Source organism: Ranitomeya imitator, chromosome 1 (genome assembly GCF_032444005.1).
Source record: "Ranitomeya imitator isolate aRanImi1 chromosome 1, aRanImi1.pri, whole genome shotgun sequence".
Taxonomy (NCBI): domain Eukaryota; kingdom Metazoa; phylum Chordata; class Amphibia; order Anura; family Dendrobatidae; genus Ranitomeya; species Ranitomeya imitator.
Genome location: NC_091282.1, coordinates 433,276,740 through 433,301,295, shown reverse-complemented (window position 1 = coordinate 433,301,295; position 24,556 = coordinate 433,276,740). Strand labels below are relative to the sequence as shown.

Sequence of the window (24,556 nt, the reverse complement as noted above, 5' to 3'; positions counted from 1 at the left end):
TAATACCCCTTAGACCCCAGTCCAGAGCCTCTCACCTAGCCATATCAGTTCTCATGCTTCGCACTGACGAGGGCCAACAGCCCGAAACACCGTGTCTGCGAATTGAGATACTGATTTGGCTTTTATCCTAAGTCATATTGCACGACTCGTTAAAGGGTTGATTGTGACTTGTAGGATCGCTACTTCCAACAGGTGTCGCTATAGAATTTAAGTCCTCTTTTTCTCAGAAGAGGCAATTTGCATATTTTTCTTCTTAGTTAGCGGAGTGATAGGTCGAACTATCTCAGAAAAATTACGAATAAACCGTCTGTAAAAGTTAGTGAACCCGATAAAACGTTGTACCTGCTTGACATTCCTAGGTGCGGACAAATCAAAATTAGCCTGGATCTTACTTGCTTCCATGTTATGTCCCTGTGGTGAGATGACATAACCGAGAAATTGAATCTCTGTGCAATGTAACTCATACTTCTCAGGTTTGATGTACAGTAGAGATGATTCTCTTTCAGGCGTCTTAAAACAATCTTAACAGGCTATTGATTTTCCTGTAATGAATCGGAAAAAATCTAACTATTGTACAGATAGATTAGGACAAAATGATCTAAAAGATCCCTAAAAATGTCATTAGCTAAGTGTTGGAAGGTTGCCGGAGTGTTGCAAAGACCAAAAGGCATCACAAGATACTCAGTGCCCATAACGACATCTAAATTCCGTCTTCCATTCGTCTTCAGAGCAGATCCGAATCGGGTTATACGCTCCTTGAAGAGCTAACTTAGAGAAGATCTTAGTGTGACATACTCTTTCAAGCACTTCAGGAATTAACGACAGAGGATAACGGTTCTGAATGGTTACCTTGTTGAGCTCCCAATAATCAATACAGGATCTAAGAGTACCATCCTGCTTTACAAAAAGATGGGTGCTCCTGCCAGTGATGAGGAAGGATGAATTAATCCCTTGGCCAGATTCTCATCAATGTATTCTTTTAGGGCCTGCAACTTCGGAGCTGCTAGTGGATAGACATTTTTGAATGGGATAGCCGCCCCCAGAAGTAGTTCAATAGGACAATCATATGGTCTGTGAGGAGGAAGCTGTTCTGCCATTTTCTTATCACAAATATCAGAAAATTAATCATAAATGAGTGGTAACATAGATACCTTAGTCGTACATCTCGTATCCAGAGAACTTGCCTGACATGTTACCAGTGTGTCCTTTCCCGACCTGGACTTAAATAACAGAACTGACAGGAAGTTCAAGGACAGGGCGAAGTACCAGACTCCTTCCTGGACGAGGGCAAAACAGGCTCCATGGAACATCCAGAAACCTTACAAAACCCTTTCACAGTACTATATAAGTGTGTATATATGCGTGTGTATTGTGACAGTCACTGATGAAGTGATTGAGGGAAGATACGTGTCACTGCGCATGAAGACATCAGTGATGTAAAACCAGAGTAGTTTCCTTCAGCACAATACGTGTTGAGAGGATTAAATGAATTATGTTATGGGCTGCTTTTAGTGGACCTCCATAGAGCAGGTGGGAGGGGGTTCACCATATCTTCACCTGCAGAGTCCTGACAGGACCTGTGTGATGTCAGGATCATGTGATCAGTCACATGATGGGGAATCACAAGGTCTAGGCTTAATGGTCGAAAACCAGAGCTTTCAGTGTTCAGTGTGGGCCTGGATAATGAATGCTCCAGGAAAGTGTTGCTTGGACTGGTGAACCTGAACAGTGTGTTCTCCCAGCCATGAGCGGGAGGAACCCCGTTCACAGAAGGACTGTTTGTTCTGCCACCATTTTGTTTTCCTGTTTCGCCCAGAGGTCTGTATTTTCTTTACTACACCTTAGTTTATGCTGCCTGCAATACACAAAAGGATGTTCTTAAAGCCGGAGTGTACCCGTGTCCACCTCCGTGTGCAGCCGAGTGAGGTGCTCTACTACAGTGTGTGTGTGTGTATATATATATATATATATATATATATATTTAATCAGCATAAATGAGTACACCAATATCTCACTGTCTCACTGAATACATGAATAGTTTCCAAAACTTTGACAAGATTGTGTTTCATATAACATTTTTTTTAACATATACTATGAAAGTAAGGTTAAAGGGGTTGTCCACTACTTTCAATTAACCCCCAATGTATCCCCCTGGGGCCCCTAATGAATTGTGCAAATACCTTATGTTGCCGTTTTCACCTGTGAGCGGCGCTATTCCGGCGGCTGAGTCAGGGTCATGTGACCCCCAGGCTGCAGCCGCCGCTTATTTCCGCCGACGTCAGATCAATTTCCAGACTCTGGAAATTGACGTGACGTCAGGAGCAGGCGTGACCAGCCTCACAGTCAGCAGTCACTCATCAAGCGTGACTGGGCTGTGAGCGGGGCTGGGGGCTGCCTGCGTGGCTGTGCTGGGGGCGGGCAGGGCTGTGCTGGGATGATCATTGTGCGGATGCCGGGGGTCTGCGTGCCGGCGCCAGTATGTGCGGGCCGGCGCCGGTACGTGCATGCTGGCGCCGGTATGTGCGTGCCGGCGCCGGGGGTCTGCTGCGGGGGATTGTCATTGGGGGGGGGGGTGTGTAGGCATCATCCGATAGGACAAGTCCCATCGGGCTCTGCCTGCTACACTGACAGTGAGTGACACATTAGCCAATGATGGGACAGTAGTAGTCCCATCATCCGGCTAATGTGTTGAATGTAAAAAAAAGAGTGCATACATACATACAACACACACCATGCCACATTTGACAACATGCGACATGCACCATGCGACGACATGCAACATGCACCATGCGGCACCATGCAACGACATGCAACATGCGACGACATACACCATACGACGACATGTGACATGCACCATGCGACGACATGCACCATGCGATGACATGTGACGTGCACCATGCGGCAACATGCGACATGCACCATGCGACGACATGCACCATGCGGCACCATGCAACAACATGCCCCATGTGATGACATGCACCATGTGACGACATGCACCATGCAACAGCATGCAACATGCACCATGCGATGACATGCGACATGCACCATGCGACGACATGCACCATGCGGCACCATGCACCATGCGACGACATGCGACATGCACCATGCGACGACATGCACCATGCGACGACATGTGACATGCACCATGCGTCATGCACCATGCGGCACCATGCAGCGACATGCAACATGCGACGACATACACCATGCGACATGTGACATGCACCATGCGGCGACATGCACCATGCGGCGACATGCATCTTGAGACGACATGCACCATGCGACAACATGCACCATGCGACAACATGCACCATGCGACGACATGCACCATGCGGCACCATGCAATGACATGCACCATGCGACGACATGCACCATGCGATGACATGCACCATGCGACGAAATGTGACATGCACCATGCGGCACCATGCAATGACATGCACCATGCGACGACATGCACCATGCAGTGACATGCACCATGCGACGACATGCGAAATGCGACGACATGCACCATGTGACGACATGCGACATGCACCATGCGACGACTTGCACCATGCGGCGACATGTGGCATGCACCATGCGACGACATGCACCATGCGTCGACATGCGCCATGCACCATGCGACATGGGACATGCGACAACATGCGACATGGGACATGCGACATACAGTACATACAGACATACAGTACATACATACAGTACATATAACATAGAGTACATACTCACCATCACTTGTCACTTTGTTCCCCGAAGCCATTGTCACCTGTACCTGAGGGGCACTTAGCCCCTCTCTTCCCACTCCCGTGTAGCGGTGGGATATGGGGTAATAAGGGGTTAATGTCACCTTGCTATTGTAAGGTGACATTAAGCCGGGTTAATAACGGAGAGGCGTCAAGAAGATGCTATTAATAAGCATACTATTAATCCAATAGTAAGAAAGGGTTAATAAAACACGCACACATTCGGAAAAAGGTATTTTAATATTCTTCATTTAACCATACTTGCCATACTTCAGCGCCTGGAAAAAAACGTAAAATAATAAACCGTATGCTACCTGTTCGCCGTAGTCCAATTAATAACGAGTGTCCCACGACGATCTCCCCTATAGAACAGTGACATCGGGTGATGTCACTGCTCTATAGGACCCTCAGTGACACACTGACAGGAGACAATGGCTCCTGCAGTGCATCACTGAGGTAACTAAAGTTCAAAGTCTTACTTTATGGCAATTGCTGTGTGGGAAAATTTCTCATGCAGCAATGCCATAAGTGAGGCTAGGGACTATTTTTTTACAGCGGCGGAGTTATCCCTTTCTCTCGTCAATGTGTTTCTGGGGCCCCTGGTGAGTGGTCGCAACAGCTGTTGCTGCCGTTCTCCACGGGAGATCGTCGTGGGACACTCGTGGATTTCTGCGGACAGGGAGTATATTGGTTGTTTGTTTTTTCCACCTTTTTTACAGATGACACTGGTTTCGGGGATCAAAATGACAAGTAATGGTGAGTATGAACTCTATGTTTAATGTACTGTATGTCTATATGTATCAGGGGTGGATTAAGGGTAGCCAGGGCCCCGGGCTGTTCACACACTGTGGGCCCCCCCCCCGGTCATGTGACGGGGGTCATGTGACGGGGGTCATGTGACGGGGGTCATGTGACGGGGGTCATGTGACGGGGGGTCACGTGACGGGGGGTCACGATATACCCGAACCAGATTATTCCAGAAAAAGGGCCGGGCCCTACTCTACTGTAACCTAGGAAATATTTGTTAAAATCTGCAATACAATTTAGGTATATCTTGACCAATAATATCACATACAAGGAACAAATACCACCGCACCATGACCAGACCACAAATTACAACCACAGTGATCGAATAATAGCACATACAAGGGACAAATACCACCGCACCATTTCCAGACCACATATTACCATACCTCCCAACTTTTGAAGTTGGGAAAGAGGGACAAAGTTTGCGGCGCGCGTTGTGCGCCGCAGCAAATTTTAGGACACACCTCTGACCACACCCATTCACTAGTCACACCCATATCCATGTCTCAACCACACCCATTTAGCACTGCTGATCACACTGTTCATAAAGAATAATTATAAAAAAAAAAATATGGCCACACAGTGCTCGATACTGTATAATGGCCACACAGTGCTCCATACTGTATAACGACCCCACATGACCACATGATGCTCAATACTGTATAATGGCCACACATGATGTTCAATACTGTATAATGACCCCACATGATGCTCAATACTGTATAATGGCCACACATGATGCTCCATACTGTATAATGGCCCCACATGATGCTCAATACTGTATAATGACCCCACGTGATGCTCAATACTGTATAATGGCCCCACGTGATGCTCAATACTGTATAATGACCCCACATGATGCTCAATACTGTATAATGGCCACACATGATGCTCAATACTGTATAATGACCCCACATGATGCTCAATACTGTATAATGGCCCCACATGATGCTCAATACTGTATAATGACCCCACATGATGCTCAATACTGTATAATGGCCACACATGATGCTCCATACTGTATAAGGACCCCACATGATGCTCAATACTGTATAATGGCCACACATGATGCTCAATACTGTATAATGACCCCACATGATGCTCAATACTGTATAATGGCCACACATGATGCTCCATACTGTATAATGGCCCCACATGATGCTCAATACTGTATAATGACCCCATGTGATGCTCAATACTGTATAATGGCCCCACGTGATGCTCAATACTGTATAATGACCCCACATGATGCTCAATACTGTATAATGGCCACACATGATGCTCAATACTGTATAATGACCCCACATGATGCTCAATACTGTATAATGGCCCCACATGATGCTCAATACTGTATAATGACCCCACATGATGCTCAATACTGTATAATGGCCACACATGATGCTCCATACTGTATAATGGCCACACATGATGCTCCATACTGTATAATGGCCCCACGTGATGCTCAATACTGTATAATGACCCCACGTGATGCTCAATACTGTATAAGTGCCCCACATGATGCTCAATACTGTATAATGACCCCACATGATGCTCAATACTGTATAATGGCCCCACATGATTCTCAATACTGTATAATGACCCCACATGATGCTAAATACTGTATAATGGCCACACATGATGCTCCATACTGTATAGTGACTGCACATGATGCTTCATACTGTATAATGACCGCACATGATGCTCAATACTGTATAATGGCCACACATGATGCTCCATACTGTATAATGGCCACACATGATGCTCCATACTGTATAATGAAAGCACATGATGCTCAATACTGTATAATGGCCACACATGATGCTCCATACTGTATAATGGCCACACATGATGCTCCATACTGTATAATGACCGCACATGATGCTCTATACTGTATAATGACCACACATGATGCTCCATATTGTATAATGACCGCACATGATGCTCCATAATGGCCACACATGATGCTCCATACTGTATAATGACCGCATATGATGCTCCATACTGTATAATAGCCGCACATGATGCTCCATACTGTATAATGACTGCACATGATGCTCCATACTGTATGACAGCACATGATGCTCCATACTGTATAATGACTGCACATGATGCTCCATACTGTATAATGACAGCACATGATGCTCCATACTGTATAATGACAGCACATGATGCTCCATACTGTATAATGGCCACACATGATGCTCCATACTGTATAATGACCGCACATGATGCTCCATACTGTATAATGACCGCACATGATGCTCTATACTGTATAATGGCCGCACATGATGCTCTATACTGTATAATGGCCACACATGATGCTCCATACTGTATAATAGCCGCACATGATGCTCCATACTGTATAATGACCGCACATGATGCTCCATACTGTATAATGGCCACACATGATGCTCCATACTGTATAATGACCGCACATGATGTTCCATACTGTATAATAGCCGCACATGATGCTCGATACTGTATAATGACCGCACATGAGGCTCCATACTTTATAATGACCGCACATGAGGCTCCATACTGTAAAATGACCGCACATGATGTTCCATACTGTATAATAGCCGCACATGATGCTCCATACTGTATAATGACTGCACATCATGCTCCATACTGTATAATGACCGCACATGATGCTCCATACTGTATAATGACCGAACATGATGCTCCATACTGTATAATGACCGCACATGATGCTCCATAGTGTATAATGACCGCACATGATGCTCCATACTGTATAATGACCGCACATGATGCTCCATAGTGTATAATGACCGCACATGATGCTCCATAGTGTATAATGACCGCACATGATGCTCCATACTGTATAATGACCACACATGATGCTCCATAGTGTATAATGACCGCACATGATGCTCCATACTGTATAATGACCGCACATGATGCTCCATACTGTATAATGGCCACACATGATTCTCCATACTGTATAATGACCGCACATGATGCTCAATAATACTGTATAATGACCGCACATGATGCTCCATACTGTATAATGGCCACACATGATGCTCCTTACTGTATATTGGCCGCACATGATAATGGCCACACATAGCTACTCCTACACACGCGGCTGCGCTCCGTAAACTTTGCATACAAGGCTCCACTCCATACATCTCATACACACACGGCTCCGCTCCGTACACATTCAGCTCCGCTCCATACACCTCATACACGGCTCTGCTCCATACACCTCATACACACACGGCTCTGCTCCATACACCTCATACACGGCTCCGCTCCATACACCTCATACACACACGGCTCCGCTCCATACATCTCGTACACACGGCACTACTCCGTACACCTCATACACACACCGCTCCGCTCCATACACATTGCACACACTGCTCCGCATACCTTGCACACACACAGCTCCGCTGCGTACACCTCATACACATACGGCTCCTCTCCATACATCTCGTACACACACGGCACTACTCCGTACACTTCATACACACGTGGCTGTGCTCCGTACACCTCATACACACGCGGCTGTGCTCCGTACACCTCGTACACACGACTACGCTCCGTACACCTCGTACACATGGCTCCGTACACCTCTTACACACGACTCCGCTCCGTACACCTTGTACACATGCGGCTGTGCTCCGTACACCTTGTACACATGGCTCCGTACACCTCTTACACACGACTCCGCTCCGTACACCTCGTACACACGCGGCTGCGCTCCGTACACCTCGTACACACGCGGCTGTGCTCCGTACACCTCGTACACACGCAGCTGTGCTCCGTACACCTCGTACACACGACTCCACTCCGTACACCTTTCACATGCTGCGCTCCGTACACCTCGTACACACGCGGCAGTGCTCCGTACACATCGTACACACGGCTCCGCTCCGTACACACGCGGCTGTGCTCCGTACACCTCGTACACACGCGGCTGTGCTCCGTACACCTCGTACACACGCGGCAGTGCTCCGTACACATCGTACACACGGCTCCGCTCCGTACACCTCGTACACACGCGGCTGGGCTCCGTACACCTCGTACACACGCGGCTGTGCTCCGTACACCTCGTACACACGCGGCTGTGCTCCGTACACCTTGTACACACAACTCCGCTCTGTACACCTCATACACACGCTGCTCTGCTCCGTACACCTCGTACACACGACTCCACTCCGTACACCTTTCACATGCTGCTCCGCTCCGTACACCTCATACACACGCGGCTGTGCTCCGTACACCTCGTACACACGCGGTAGTGCTCCGTACACATCGTACACACGGCTCCGCTCCGTACACCTCGTACACACGCGGCTGGGCTCCGTACACCTCGTACACACGCGGCAGTGCTCCGTACACATCGTACACACGGCTCCGCTCCGTACACCTCGTACACACGCGGCTGGGCTCCGTACACCTCGTACACACACGGCTGTGCTCCGTACACATCGTACACACGGCTCCGCTCCGTACACCTTTCACATGCTGCTCCGCTCCGTACACCTCATACACACGCGGCTGTGCTCCGTACACCTCATACACACGCGGCTGTGCTCCGTACACCTCGTACACACGCGGCAGTGCTCCGTACACATCGTACACACGGCGCTGGGCTCCGTACACCTCCTACACACGCGGCTGTGCTCCGTACACACGCGGCTGTGCTCCGTACACCTCGTACACACGACTCCACTCCGTACACCTTTCACATGCTGCTCCGATCCATACACCTCATACACACGCTGCTCCGCTCCGTACACCTCATACACACGCGGCTGTGCTCCGTACACCTCGTACACACGGCTCCGCTCCGTACACCTCGTACACACGCGGCTGTGCTCCGTACACCTCGTACACACGCGGCTGTGCTCCGTACACCTTGTACACACAACTCCGCTCTGTACACCTCATACACACGCTGCTCTGCTCCGTACACCTCGTACACACGACTCCACTCCGTACACCTTTCACATGCTGCTCCGCTCCGTACACCTCATACACACGCGGCTGTGCTCCGTACACCTCGTGCACACGCGGCAGTGCTCCGTACACATCGTACACCTCGTACACAGGCGGCTGGGCTCCGTACACCTCGTACACACGCGGCAGTGCTCCGTACACATCGTACACACGGCTCCGCTCCGTACACACGCGGCTGGGCTCCGTACACCTCGTACACACGCGGCTGTGCTCCGTACACATCGTACACACGGCTCCGCTCCGTACACCTTTCACATGCTGCTCCGCTCCGTACACCTCATACACACGCGGCTGTGCTCCGTACACCTCATACACACGCGGCTGTGCTCCGTACACCTCGTACACACGCGGCAGTGCTCCGTACACATCGTACACACGGCGCTGGGCTCCGTACACCTCCTACACACGCGGCTGTGCTCCGTACACACGCGGCTGTGCTCCGTACACCTCGTACACACGACTCCACTCCGTACACCTTTCACATGCTGCTCCGATCCATACACCTCATACACACGCTGCTCCGCTCCGTACACCTCATACACACGCGGCTGTGCTCCGTACACCTCGTACACACGGCTCCGCTCCGTACACCTCATACACACGCTTCTCTGCTCCGTACACCTCGTACACACGCGGCTACGCTCCGTACACCTCATGCACACGGCTCCGTACACATCGTACACACACGACTCCGCTCCATACACCTTTCACACGCTGCTCTGATCCATACACCTCGTACACACACGGCTCTGCTACATCCACCCTGTAAACACCTCCTGACCTCACACATACGCTGCCTTACCTTCCTGTGGCGCCATGGCAACCAGCAAAGTCCTGTACACGGAGGTCCTCCTCCCGATCATGTGACCCCTGACTCCTCCCATCCTGTGACCTCATCACAGGTCCTGTGCACAGAGCAGCCATTATGTGGTGTGCTGCTGTGCTGCTGTGCAGGCCTGGTGCAGGGACTCGGAGCTCTCAGCTGACCGGCTGATACACGCACCTCCCAACCAATGCGGGCCCCCTCTCTCTGCCCACCGGGTCCGGGGGCACACAAATGCCGGCGGGCATTCAGACAATTAGTGGAGGGTCAATCTGTGCGGTAGCCCAGGGCCCCCCCAGACCACTGGGCCCTGGGCTACTGCCCATATTGACCCTCTGATAATCCGCCCCTGATATGTATGTCATGTATGTACTGTATGGAGTATGTATGGAGTTTTTTTTTTTCATTCAACACATTAGCCGGATGATGGGACTACTACTGTCCCATCATTGGCTAATGTGTCAATCACTGTCAGTGTAGTAGACATCGTCCGATGGGACCTGTAGTCCCATCGGACGATGCCCGCACTGAGACACCCCGCACAGAGACACGCCGCATGCCCCGCAGAGACACCCCGCACGCCCCGCAGAGACACCCCGCCCGCCGCACAGAGACCACGCCCGCCACAAAGAGACCACGCCCGCCGCAGAGACACCCCGCCCGCTGCAGAGACACCCTGCACGTCCCATAGAGCCCCGGCACACACGCAGAGAGCCCCACGGTCACGCACAGACACCGCCCGCACACACACCCAGTCTCCGCCCACGCACCGCTTACATTTCATTATACTGCATAATTGCACTATAGGAACTTCTGATTCCGATTTCCGATATCGCAAAAATATCGGAACTCGGTATCGGAATTCCGATACAGCGAATATCGGCCGATACCCGATATTTGCAGTATCGGAATGCTCAACACTAGTGATGACACAACAATCTGAAGCAGCAGTGCACAAGCCTCCCGAAGCAGCAAATATTGCGAAACGTGCGTTGGAGCTACGTACTCAGCGGGCACCATACCCACATGAGTAAGCACTATATGTATCACCTTATTAGCACTCTGCACTTTATCACAGCGTTAACACGTTTCTGCCTAGTATTTTGCCATTTTGTTTTCAACTGTGAAACGCTGCGTGAATAAGATTTACTAGATGTTGGCCAGATTGTAACGCATCGAGTACTCTAGAATATGTATGTAGTATATAATACAGCCCATGTAGTATATAACAAAGCTCACGTAGTATATTGCAATGTGGGCACCATATCACTGTTTAAAAAAAAAGAAATAAAATAAAAAATAGTTATATACTCACCTTCCGGCGTCCCCCGCATCCAGACCATGTTGTGACGTTCCGTTGCCAGTAATGCCTGGCAGCCATAACACGTGATGATGTAGCAGTCTCGCAAGAACGCTACGTCATGTTCGGGCATTGCCGCAATGCATTATTTGGACCAGATCGTCGAGAGTAGTGTGAAAGGCTGGCGCGGAAGGTGAGAATATAATGTAATTTTTTTTGTATTACTTTTAACATCATATGTTTTTATTATTGATGCTGCATAGGCAGCATCAATAGTAAAAAATTGGGCACACATAGACGATTAATGACAGCGTTAAAGGACTGCGTTACACCGCGTTATGCTGCAGAGAAACGCAGTCCTAAAACGCTATGTGGGCGCTGACTGGAGGGGAGTATGGAGGGGGCACTGACTGGACGGAAGTAGTGGGGGCCAATTTGCGGCCGGACTGTGCCTGTATATAAGCACAAATAGTGTAAAATAAGAACACATAATATATACATGCACACAAGTGTATGTAGATGGACATATATACCCACACATGTACTGTGTAATTTACATATCTAAGACATATACGCAGTGAGATATCTTTACATTATATCATATATGTATACTAAACTATACTATGAAATAGATGAGAAAGAAAAAAAGCTCAAAGCTTGATCACCATGGTTGTGAAGTTCTTGGGGCTGCTTTCAGCTTGTGACCAAGATGTGACCTCTCCTCATCAGCCTGAACATAGAGGAGGGAGGGGTTTGGGTGTGTTTTGGAGTGGGTGTGCCAGGTGCACTAAAGATGTGCTGCTACAGCATGATAACAGGTAATATTGCTAAAATAAACACAGTAGATGTTTTCAGTGGCACATAATAGCAAGATTTATGAAGAAAAAAAAACTTTATAGTAGTGGACAACTTCTTTATATCTTTCAGAATTTTTCTCAATTTATTTTTCCAAATGTATGGTGCCTACAATGAAACATGATGGTAGTGGTTTCATTATGTGGAGCTGCATGAGTGCTGTTGGTGTCAGGGAGCTACACTTCATTGATGACATCTTGAATTCACAGATGTACTGCTTTATATTGAAAGAGAAGATGCTACCATCACTCCCTTGAAAGACGTTCACTTTTCCAACATGACAATGAACCAAAACACACATCTGTTGCATGTTTTAAGAATATGAGTTGAACCCAATCGAACATCTATGGGGAATTCTGTGGAGACAAGTTGACCATCACTCTCCATCCAGCATCCAGGCTCTAAAAAGAAGTTATTGAAGAATGGAAAAGATTGATTTATGTCACTACCTTGTTCATTCCAGACCTGGAAGACTTGGTGCTGCCCTTAAAAATCATGGAGGTCAAAATACTAGATGTAGTAGATTTTGATTTGGGGGTATTCATTTTTACAGCTTATTTGAATAAAACAGAAGATTTTGTAATGGAAGTTAGATTATTACATTTTTGTTATGGATTGCAAAAATGTTCTATGAAACTCACTATTTTGGAAATTGTTCTATTGTTCAGTGAGATATTGATTAAAATCTTACATTTCAAAGGGGATGTACTGATTTATGCCCAGCGTAACACCAGCTTAAAAAATAATTTTAAAATCCAAAATGTTTTCCTATTGAAATGTATGTTCAGTAAATGCACTCAATACTTGGTCGGGGCTCCTTTTGCATCAATTACTGCATCAATGCTACGTGTTATGGAGGCGATCAGCCTGTGGCTCTGCTGAGGTATTATGGAAGCCCAGGTTGCTTTCATAGCAGCCTTCGGTTCGTCTGAATTGTTGGGTCTCATGTCTCTCGTCTTCTTGATAATACCGGAGTTTGCTGGCCAATCAAGCTCAGTGATACTGTTGTTTTTAAACCAGATATTAGTACTTTTGGCAGTATGAACAGGTGCCAAGTCCTGCTGGAGAATGAAATTTCCATCTCCAAAAAGCTTGTCAGCAGAGGGAGGCAGGAAGTGCTCTAAAATTTCCTGGTAGACGGCTGAGCTGACTTTGGTCTTGATAAAACACAGTAGACCTACACCAGCAGATGACATGGTTCCCCAAACCATAACTGATTATGGAAACTTCACATTAAACCTCAAGCAGCTTGGATTGTGCCTCTCCACTCTTCCTCCAGACTTTGGGAACTTGATTTCCAAATGAAATGCAAAATGTACTTTTATCTGAAAACAACATCTTGGAACACCGAGCAACAGTCCAGTTCTTTTTCTCCTTGACCAAGGTAAGACGCTTCTGGCGTTGTCTATTGGTCATGAGTGGCTTCACACAAAGAATGCGACAATTGTAGCACATGTCCTGGATGCGTCTATGTGTGGTGGCTCTTGAAGCAATGACTCCAGCAGCAGTCCACTCCTTGTGAATCTCCTACAAATTTTTGAATGGCCTTTTCTTAACAATCCTTTCAAGGTTGCGGTTCTCCCGGTTGCTTGTGCACCTTTTTCTCAACTTTCAATTAATATGCTTTGATACAGCACTTTGAACAGCCAGCTTCTTTAGCAATGACCAATTGTGGCTAGCCCTCCTTGTGGAGTGTGTCAATGACTGCCTTCTGGACATCTATCAATTCAGCAGTCTTCCACATGATTGTGGAGCCTATTGAACAGACTAAGGGACCTTTTTAAATGCTTAGGAAGCCTTTGCAGGTGTTTTTGTTAATTATTCTAATTTACTGAGATAATGATTTCTGGGTTTTCATTGGCTGTAAGCCATAATCATCAACATTAACAAAAATAAACACTTGAAATAGATCACTCTGTGTCTAATAACTCTATATAATATACAAGTTTCACTTTTTGTATTGACAAACTAAAATAAATTAACTTTTTGATGATATTCTAATTTATTGAGGTATGTGTGTGTGTGTGTGTGTGTGTATATGTGTAAAATATAAGAGAGAGAAGGAAAAATCTTGTAATTATAAAAATCACAGAATCGATAGACATGCTAGTAAGATGCAAATGATGAAAAAATGGAAGCATCATTTTTAAAACATCGCGATAGCAAGTATCTAGTATAAAGTATGAGCCATGCCGCATGTTGCTCATGCTGCTGTGAGCAGTGTGTGTGGCCTAAACATCCTACCATGGCCTGCAGCACCTCCAGGCTTGTCTCCCATTGAGCACATGTGAGACATCATTGGTTGGCAATTGCAAAGGGAGCTGCCAGCAGAGGACCTTGATGATTTGCAAGCCAAAGTGCATGCAGCGTGGCAGAACATTCCTCAGAAAGCCCTTAGTAACCGAATTGATACCATGCCAGGACATGTAAGTGCATGTATTTCTGCACATGGCACTTATTCTTAATACTATCTAAAATTAAATGATTTACAAATTTTGTTTCCATTTTTTCATCATTTGCTTACCATTAAATTCCTGACTCTTCATTCTAGTGTTGCAATTTCAATACATACACTGCTCATAAAAATAAAGGGAACACTAAAATCCCACATCCTAGATATCACTGAATGAAATATTCTAGTTGTAAATCTTTATTCATTACATAGTGGAATGTGTTGAATACAATAAAACCTAAAAATGATCAACATAAATCACAACTAATATCCCAAGGAGGTCTGGAGTTAGAATGATGCTCAAAATCAAAGTGGAAAATGAAGTTACAGGCTGATCCAACTTCAGTGGAAATGCCTCAAGACAAGGAGATTATGGTCAGTAGTGTGTGTGGCCTCCATGTGCCTGTATGATCTCTCTACAACGCCTGGGCATGCTCCTGATGAGGCGGCAGATGGTCTCCTGAGGGATCTCCTCCCAGACCTTGACTAAAGCATCCGCCAACTCCTGGACAGTCTGTGGTGCAACGTGACGTTGGTGCATGGTGCGAGACATGATGTCCCAGATGTCTTCAATCTGATTCAGGTCTGGGGAACGAGCGGGCCAAGAGAGGCCTGGATGTCTTCCTGGAGCAGAACAATATTGTAACATACAATTATTAGGTTCTGTAGAAGGACGTAGATCTGGGGATTTATTATGATGGAATATAGGCTGAACTGGATGGACAAATGTCTTTTTTCGGCCTTACTAACTATGTTACTATGTTACTATAGCTTCAATGCCTTCATCTTGCAGGAACTGCTGACACACTTCAGCCACATGAGGTCTGGCATTGTCCTGCATTAGGAGGAACCCAGGGCCAACCGCACCAGCATATGGTCTCACAAGGGGTCTGATGATCTCATCTCGTTACCTAGTGGCAGTCAGGCTACCTCTGGCAAGCACATGGAGTCCTTTGCGTCCCTCCAAAGAAATGCCACCCCACACCATTACTGACCCACTGCCAAACCAGTCACGCTGAAGGATGTTGCAGGCAGCAGATCACCCTCCACGGCGTCTCCAGACTCTGTCACGTGCTTAGTGTGAACCTGCTTTCATCTGTGAAAAGCACAGGGTGCAAGTGGCGAATTTGCCAATCCTGGTGTTCTGTGGCAAATGCCAAACGTCCTGCACGGTGTTGGGCTGTGAGCACAACCCCATATGTGGACATCGGGCACTCAGACCATCCTCATGGAGTCGGTTTTCTGTTGCCTACTGGAGGTCATTTTGCAGGGCTTTGGCAGTGCTCCTTCTATTCATCCTTGCTTCCTTGTTCAGTCTTTCGGGCTCAGCAATGCAGCAGCTATCATCCAAGAACTGGTGAATAATATTTCCCGGGATCTACCCTACTAGTGTGTGATGGTCTACTTGGACGACATATTGGTGTTTTCTCCTGATCTGCCCACACACAGGAGGGATGTCCAAAATGACCTGCAAAGATTGAGGCGGATTGAAATTAATCCAGTGGTTTCTGGGATTCGCTAATTACTATCTCCAGTTCATACCACATTTTTTGGACAGCTCCAATCTCTGCTCTTACCAGCAAGGCTGTTAATCCTAGGGCATGGACTCCAGAGACTGAAAGCTCCCTTGTCTCCCTAAAATGGGCCTACTCCTCAGCTACAATGCAGCACAGACCTGACACTAATAAGCAGTTTGTCTTGGAAGTGGATGCTTCTTCCGCTGGGGCCGGTGCTATTCTTACTGAGAAGTTTTTTACCGGACATATGGTGACATGTGGTTTCTTTAACAAAGCCTTTTCAGCTCCTGAACACAATTCAATTACTTGATTAGTGATCATGAACTGTTGGTAATTAAATTGGCTTTGGAAGAGTGGCGCTTTCTACTTGAAAAAAACGCTCATCCCCTTATTACTTACACTGACCACAAGAACTTGGCCTACCTGCAGTCCAAACAGAGGCTAAATCCTCGTCAAGCCAGGTGGTCATTGTTCTTCACCTGCTTTAATTTTTTTCTCCATTTCCGGCCAGCAGACAATGTCAAGGCAGATACATTTTCTAGGTCCGTTCTGTCTACTGACCAAGAGGAAGAGCCTCAATACATCATTGAGTCCTCCAAGATGCTTACGGTCACTCCTGTGAACTTGTCTCAAGTTCCACCCGGGAGGACCTTCGTCACGGAATCAGACAGGAAGTGGGTTTTTCAGTAGGGTCATTGATCTAAATTGGCTGGTCATGCCAGGTAGAAGAAAACAGCCTTTCTCATTTCACAGTATTATTGTTTGCCATCCCTGAGCAAAGGTATTGCGAATTTCATCTCAGCCTGCTCATCCTGTGCCCAGAATAAGAGTCCGAATCAGCTTCTGCCTGGCCTGTTACTATCCCTGCTCGTACCATCAGCTCCCTGGCAGCATATTGTGATGGACTTCATTATCGATCTTCCAGTATCTGAGGGTTATACTGTCATCTGGGTAGCTGTCAATCGCTTCTCTAAGATGGCCCACTTTACTCCGTTATCTGGCCTAACATCTGCTCCTGTGCTTGCTGATAAGTTCATCCAGCATATCTTCCATCTTCACGGGTTACCTTTCCCTATAGTTTCTGATAGAGGCATCCAGTTTACATAACGGTCCTGGAGGGCTACCTGTAAGATACTGAATGTAACTTTGCACTTCTCTTCAACCTACCATCTTCAATCCAACGGCCAGGTAGAGCGGGTCAACCAAATCTTAACTAGTTTACAGAGGCATTTCGTCAATACTCACCACAGTGATTGGGCCAAACTCCTACCTTGGGCTGAATTCTCTTACAATAACCATATACGTGAGTCCTGTGCTAAGTTTCCATTTTTAATTGTGTATGGTCAACACCCCAATATTCCATTTCCTGTAGCTACTACCTCTGACATCCCTGTGGCCGAAGCTCTCACCAAGGGCTTCTTTATAATTTGGTAGGACACCAAGGCCACATTGATGAAGTCTTCAGAACGGGTGAAGAAAGACGAAGATGCAGACAAGAAGCGTTTAGACCCTCCTCTGTTTCATCCTGGGGACAAGATTTGGTTTTACTTGAAGTTTTTCCGTCTCAAGTTACCTTCATACAAGTTGAGTCATTACTTTATCAGTCCTTTCGAGGTTCTCAAATATATAAATGCAGCATCCTGCAAGCTCAAGCTCACGGCCTATTTAACTCATTCCAACTCATTCCATACAGTATGTCTCTCCTCAAGCCTGTTGTCTTAAGCTCCTTCTTCAAGGACCCGGGTACCACTCCTGCTCCAGTCAGCTATTCGAAGTTAGCTCTTTTACTAGTAGATTGGAAGGGGTTGGGTCCCGAGGAGAGGTTGTGGGAGCCCAAAGAGAATATCCATGCCCCATAAGGGTGGGGTACTGTTTCACTGTTGTCCCTACGTGATACCCATCCTCCTATCGCAGTGTCTGTCCATGTGTATCAAGGGATCAGTGTTGGCGGATACACTGATACCTTGATACACATGGACGGACACTGGTCCCCTTTTGTCTCCTAGACTCTCTGAATGACCACTAATTAAGCTCATTCTAAATCTTTACATGTCTATATTTGCATTTGTTTTCCTGATGAACTGATCGGATGGGAAATGTGTTGAGAATATTCTGATTTACTGTGAATAAGTGCAATATTGGATCTTGGCATGTATTTGATATATTGTTATTCTGCATCTACCTTCTATTTTTATTACTGTTGTAAAGATTATACAGGACAGCAGTATGGGATATCTTTGGACATAGAGTACATGTCTATCGAAGACACCCAGTGTTTTAATTGGGAATCTGAACTTAATGGTTCATGAGGGGTTTTTTTGTTATGAAGAATTATATTCTGTCCTTTACCTTGGTGATATCCCTAGGTGTGTTGAGTGTCCTAAAACATATTTTTTGGATGCCATCTTGGTAAATCTACAGACTGTATTGTACTTTGCTGTCTGTCTCTGTAAATCTATACATCATATTGTATTTTGCAGCGGGTATTTCTATATTCTATTCGCTTTTCTATTTAAGGCCATATAGGGCCAGGGAGGGATAGCTGACTGAGCGGGACGCTATTGCACAGGTTAAGGGTGCCAACCTCTGCTGCAAGGTAGTAAGACAATAGTGGCCAATTAGGGTAAACCTCTTCTCTTGTTGGAGTGCAGACAGACTAATCTATGGTTCGAGTATTTTTTTAAGTAAAACTCATTTGAATGATTATACTCCTTTACATAATTGTAATAAAAGGTATGATTTAACTGCTGATATGGTATTTAGGGCAGTGATTTTTGTTGATTTATTTAGTACTTTCTACCTGATATACGGTGATTTCAATGGCTTTGACACACTTATTATTTAACGCACCTCCACCTTATGGAAGGTGCCTGAGCAACGTGTTCTGTCAGCAAGTCTGCATGCTTGCTAGTGCTCAGGTCCCAAGTGCTTGTATCCCAGTATACTTACACTGTCTACTCTACATTTGCCGTGCCTGCCTATAGTCCAGTTGTTTCTTCCAGTGTACCTGCTGTGCCTTCCTGTATACTAGCCATACCTGCCTGCAACTGCCGTGCTTTCCTGTATAGCAGCCATGCCTAAAAGCACCTGCTGTGCCTTTCTGTATATCAGCCGTGCCTGCCTATACCTGTTGTGCCCACCGTTTTCTGGCCGTTCCAGCTCCCTACCCCTCTGGGGGTCAGCGGCTGTGTGTCCGAGGTCTATCCTGGAGTAGCACCTAACGTCTAACCACACCTTCAGCCGTTCTTGCGAAGAGTCAGGTGTTCACCTAGTCACACCCCTCCAGGTTCTCCTCGGTCCATGGCACAGTGGTTCCACTACCTTGTGTGTTATATTGTGTATCATGTCTGTATGAAGATGATGAAAACTGAGTTTAGAGCAGATCGATTTCAGTAAATTCATAAGCCATATTCAAATTTCTAGAAAATATGTACAATCTCTCAAAACTGTGGGAATAAACCTGTGGTCATATTTTGAAGTATTATTACTCTTTGCAACTTAGCAATAACTTTTTCTGTTACTGAGATCTTGTTTTGTGGTATAAATAGTATTTTTCAATTGCAGAAATTTGGAATAATAGTGTAGAGGAGTAGATTTCCAGCAACTGCAAGAAAATATATATAAAAACCTAATTTATTCATTTGCTTTTAAAAACACAAGGTAAAGGATCTGTATGTGTAACATAGTAACTAAGTAGTACACGTGACGTCAATATATAACTGGACAGTAGAGGAATAATGTCAGTGGATAGTCTTAGTCCAACAAGATAGTGTTTTGGGGTTTTTTCAACCAGCAACCTTCTGTAATCTTTTCTTTTGTTTGTTCTAACAATACATTTACATATCATTTATTATACAGCATCATGTCTAAATAAAATCATGTTTGTCTATATTCTGTTTTGATATTCAGAAAGTTCCAGAAGTTCCAAACTATTCTGCCTTCAAAAAGTGCCATTCCCAATTTACAGACACAGCGGACTACAGAAGGCATGGAAGAAACACTTGGCAAGATGAAAGTGGCATATATGGTAATAGAGAAGTGAAACAAAAGGCGTTTAAACCAACCTGCCCTATCACACCACATCTGTGAAGATAAAACATATTCATATATCGCTATGGAAATTCTATGGAAATTAGGAAAATTGTTACAGCTAATAAAGTGTCAACTTAAAACTTTATGAAACAATGGGCAAATACATTAAATGGGAAGTGTCAATGTCTTCAGAAAATCATTAAAAATGTCTCTATTTTGCTGCAACTCTAGCCCGTTTTCTGTTCTAGTTTTTGCAGCAGTTTGTTTCCTAAATTTAAAAATGGCTGAGAATGTACCTGCCTTCTTTTAATCTTCGTAGGTGTAGAGTATTCTTATATCTTTGAGAAGGGGAGAGAGATGGATGGTGAGACTACAGATGTCACTGATGGAATGCATTGGTTATATGGATGTATAGCCTGTGACTGCAGCATCCAAATGAAACCAAGACCAGCAAGATCAATGAAGCAACAGTGCAGGAGCAATGGGGAATTAAGTGGCGAGTTGTTATGTCTCACCTGGTGGGATGGATCCTTATTGGCCTTGGCTCAGGCATCTGCATTGGCAGATGATGCAGGTAAAGTGAAAAAAAGCTGATGGCTGATGAGGAGTAGGGTAGTAGGCCACAGGAGACTCTGGAAAGGTAAGCTGGAGATTCGGGTCATGTAAACCAAAGAAGCAGGGTCAAGATAACCCTACAGTAGAGTAGATTTGTCAATGAAGCAGAGCCCAGTAAAACAATTCTTCAAAGCCCAGCAGAACATCATAATCAGAGCTAGGTATGTCAGGACCAATCCAGTAGATCCCTGTGAAACAGCATAGTTGGGTATGGCTGGAGGCTCACTAGTAGAGATGTAGCAGAGCTGTGGGGTGCGCTGGTTCGTCATCGGCAATGGTGGGCGCTTCATCATCTTCATCAGTGATGGGTGCTGCCTCATCTTCTGTCCTGCGGCGTCTGTGTGGCGGTTCCGCAGGGCCGGAGGAGGAAGATGAGGAGTGGGAAGAGGATGAGGAAGAATCGGAAAAATAAAGAAAAGTGAGATCCTCTCCCTCGCTATAAGTGTCGGAGGCAAGGAAAGAATATGCATCCTCCGCTAAATAGCGCTGTTGGGACGAACGAGACGAGCGGGACATTTTTTTGTAAGTATGGTGCTTGGGTGTACTTTATTGGTAACTATGTGTACGTGTCGGGGGGGATAGTGCTTGGTGCAAACTACTCTGAAAAGAAAAAGCTAAAGGAAAAAAAAGCAAATAGGGAAAAAAAAATACCTGTGAAAGAAAAGTCTAAAACAGCAGGCCCTAGCTCGGATAAGTGAATTGCGTCACTTATCAAAGTTCGACAGCTGCTGAGTGTGCGAACGGGGATGTGAAAAAAAAAATCAACCGTCAGGCACGAGAGCTCTGATAAGTGAACCGCGTCACTTATGAAAGTTCAGCGGCTGCTGGGTGTGCGAACGGAGATGTGAAAAAAGAAAAGGAAGGCACAGGTTAGACGCGGCGGCTGGGTGAGCGCACGGAGATGAAAAAAAGAAAAGGAAGGCAAGGATTAGACGCGGCGGCTGGGTGAGCGCACGAAGATGTGAAAAAAAAGAAAAGGAAGGCACGGGTTAGACGCGGCGGCTGGGTGAGCGCACGGAGATGTGAAAAAAAAGGAAAGCACAAGAGCTTTGATAAGTGAACCGCGTCACTTATCAAAGTTCGGCGGCTGCTGGGTGTGCGCACAGGTGTGGTGAAAAAAAAGAGGGAAAATGGCAGGCACAAGCTCTGATAAGTGAGCTGCCTCACTTATCAAAGTTCAGCGGCTGCTGGGTGTGCGAACGGAGATGTGAAAAAAAAGAAAAGGAAGGCACGGGTTAGACGCGGCGGCTGGGTGAGCGCACGGAGATGTGAAAAAAAAGAGGAAGGCACGAGAGCTTTGATAAGTGAACCGCATCACTTATCAAAGTTCGGCGGCTGCTGGGTGTGCGCACAGGTGTGGTGAAAAAAAAAGAGGGAAAATGGCAGGCACAAGCTCTGATAAGTGATCTGCATCACTTATCAAAGTTTGGCGGCTGCGGGATGGGTGTACGGAATTGGGCAAAGGGGGCTGATGAAATAAAAGCGAGCACGAGTGTTGATCCGTAAACTGTGTCATCAATCAACGCACAGCGGCTGCTAAACGTGCGCACGGAGGTGGTGCAAGGAGGGATGGAGGAGGGTAAAAAGAGGGGGATGGGGGATTGGGGGGTGAAGAGAGATCGGGTAGGGGCTGATAACACGTTTGTAGTCGCTCTTCTTTCTTTCTTTTCTAATGCACTGATGCAGGGATTGTGGTGTTACAGGCTTCTGTAGCACCACAAAGCCCAGCAAGACTACATCTGGCTGTGTAACTGCTCTGCAGGAGTTCTCAGCTAGAGTGGGAACCCCTGCAGAGTGGTCAGACAGATCAACTGCAGGTGACATCCGGGGGGGGGTGTTTTGCCGGTGCCTGGTATTGTCATTCAAAGGCCCTAGGATCGAGTGCATCGGTACTCGATCCTAGCCTGGGACCTCATTGTTTCAGCCAAGCTGATTGGCTGAAACAATGATAAACGCTGTGATTGGCTGTTCAGAATTGAACAGCCAATCACAGTGATCGAGAGGCCTGGGGGGCGGAGCCAGGCCCTGGGATGCCGATGCCATTTTCCTCCAGGTAAGATGCGCTGGAAATTTTATGCGATCACCGCAACTTAAGTCGCGATGTCGCATTAAACAGTATGACGTACTATCCCGTCACTGGGAATGAAGTCCCAGGTTATCTTGATTGGATAGTACATCATATGGGATTAAGGGGTTAAAGGACTTTATTCTGGGTGTCTGTGTTTTCATGCAGTGTGGCTATGGGGTTAGTAATGGGGGTGTCTTTGTGATGGAAATATATATATCATGTAGATCTCACTTGCATGTATACTCCTTTATAATCATATATACTCATATAAACGCAAATATATCTATATACTCAGCTAGTTTATAATCAATTGCTCAACTTGACCATATGAGCTAGGCCAGATGGTTTCTCGGTACTTTTCAGACACCCAAAAAGCGGAACAGCACCAGATGTATTAAGTGATGATCAGATGTCTCAACTTTGTCCTAGATGCAGAGAGCTACATTTTAGTTGCTTAATCAGCATCCTTATGTGCATTAATCACAATATTCCATATATATTTAGATAACCAATAACAGAGGAGCTAGACAATATGATAATTAACTAACCACCCCTAACCACCTCCTTTCTATATGCAATTATAAATCCATGTATGTACAATAAATTATCAGTATTGGTGGAATGTTATTGTCACAATGATGTGCAGTCTCATTCCTTGAGCGCTCAAAATACTCAGTCTAATTGGGAACGGCCACAGCACACACAGGGATAGATTTATCCAAACCAAATTTCCATAACATCTTATTGATGCCTCTCCATTATGAACCTCGAGGCTTGCTGTCACCTGACAATACAAAGGTGACCCCCTCCCCACTATAACCCCACTTGCCACCGCTACAGGGCAATTGGGAAGAGCGAGGCTAAGTGCCAGAATTCGTGCATCTTAGAAATGTGCCTTTTCTGGGGCAGCTGAGAGCTCAGGTTTTTAGCCTGGGGGGGCAGTATCCATGGCCCCTTCCTAGGTTATTAATATCAGCCCGCAATTGTCTGTATAGCCTTTGCTGGTTATTAATTATAGGGGACCCTACGTCATTTTTTTTAGCGTCCCCCATTTTAATTGCCAGCAAAGGCTAAGTATAGAGTTGTGAGCTGATATTAATAGCCTGGGAAGCTCCATTGGTATTACCTCCTTCCCAGTCTATAAACATCAGCCCCAAGCCGTTGGCTTTCCCTCTGCTGGTTACGAAAATTATGCGGGAGCCCCACAACATTTTTTTTAAATTATCTTTAATTAAATACATGTGCAATAAGCTGCACACACACTATAATTGTATTTCTCACAGAAATCTGCATATCTACCTTTTCTATTTGTAGTTACTGTATGTAATCCATCTCTTCTATCCTGTCGGCTCCTGCAGTGATTTTAC

General features: G+C 46.1%; 1 protein-coding gene across 1 annotated transcript in view; it reads left to right on the top strand.

Annotated features, from left to right (window-relative positions):
• CFAP95 (cilia and flagella associated protein 95) overlaps positions 1 to 20,736 on the top strand; it is a 92,560-nt gene extending 71,824 nt beyond the window's left edge. The window contains exon 6 of the mRNA XM_069763582.1: positions 20,384 to 20,736. Within this exon, the coding sequence (XP_069619683.1) occupies positions 20,384 to 20,563 (180 nt within the window). The 3' untranslated portion in view covers positions 20,564 to 20,736. The remainder of the gene's footprint in view (positions 1 to 20,383) is intronic.
• The last annotated feature ends 3,820 nt before the right edge of the window (positions 20,737 to 24,556 follow it).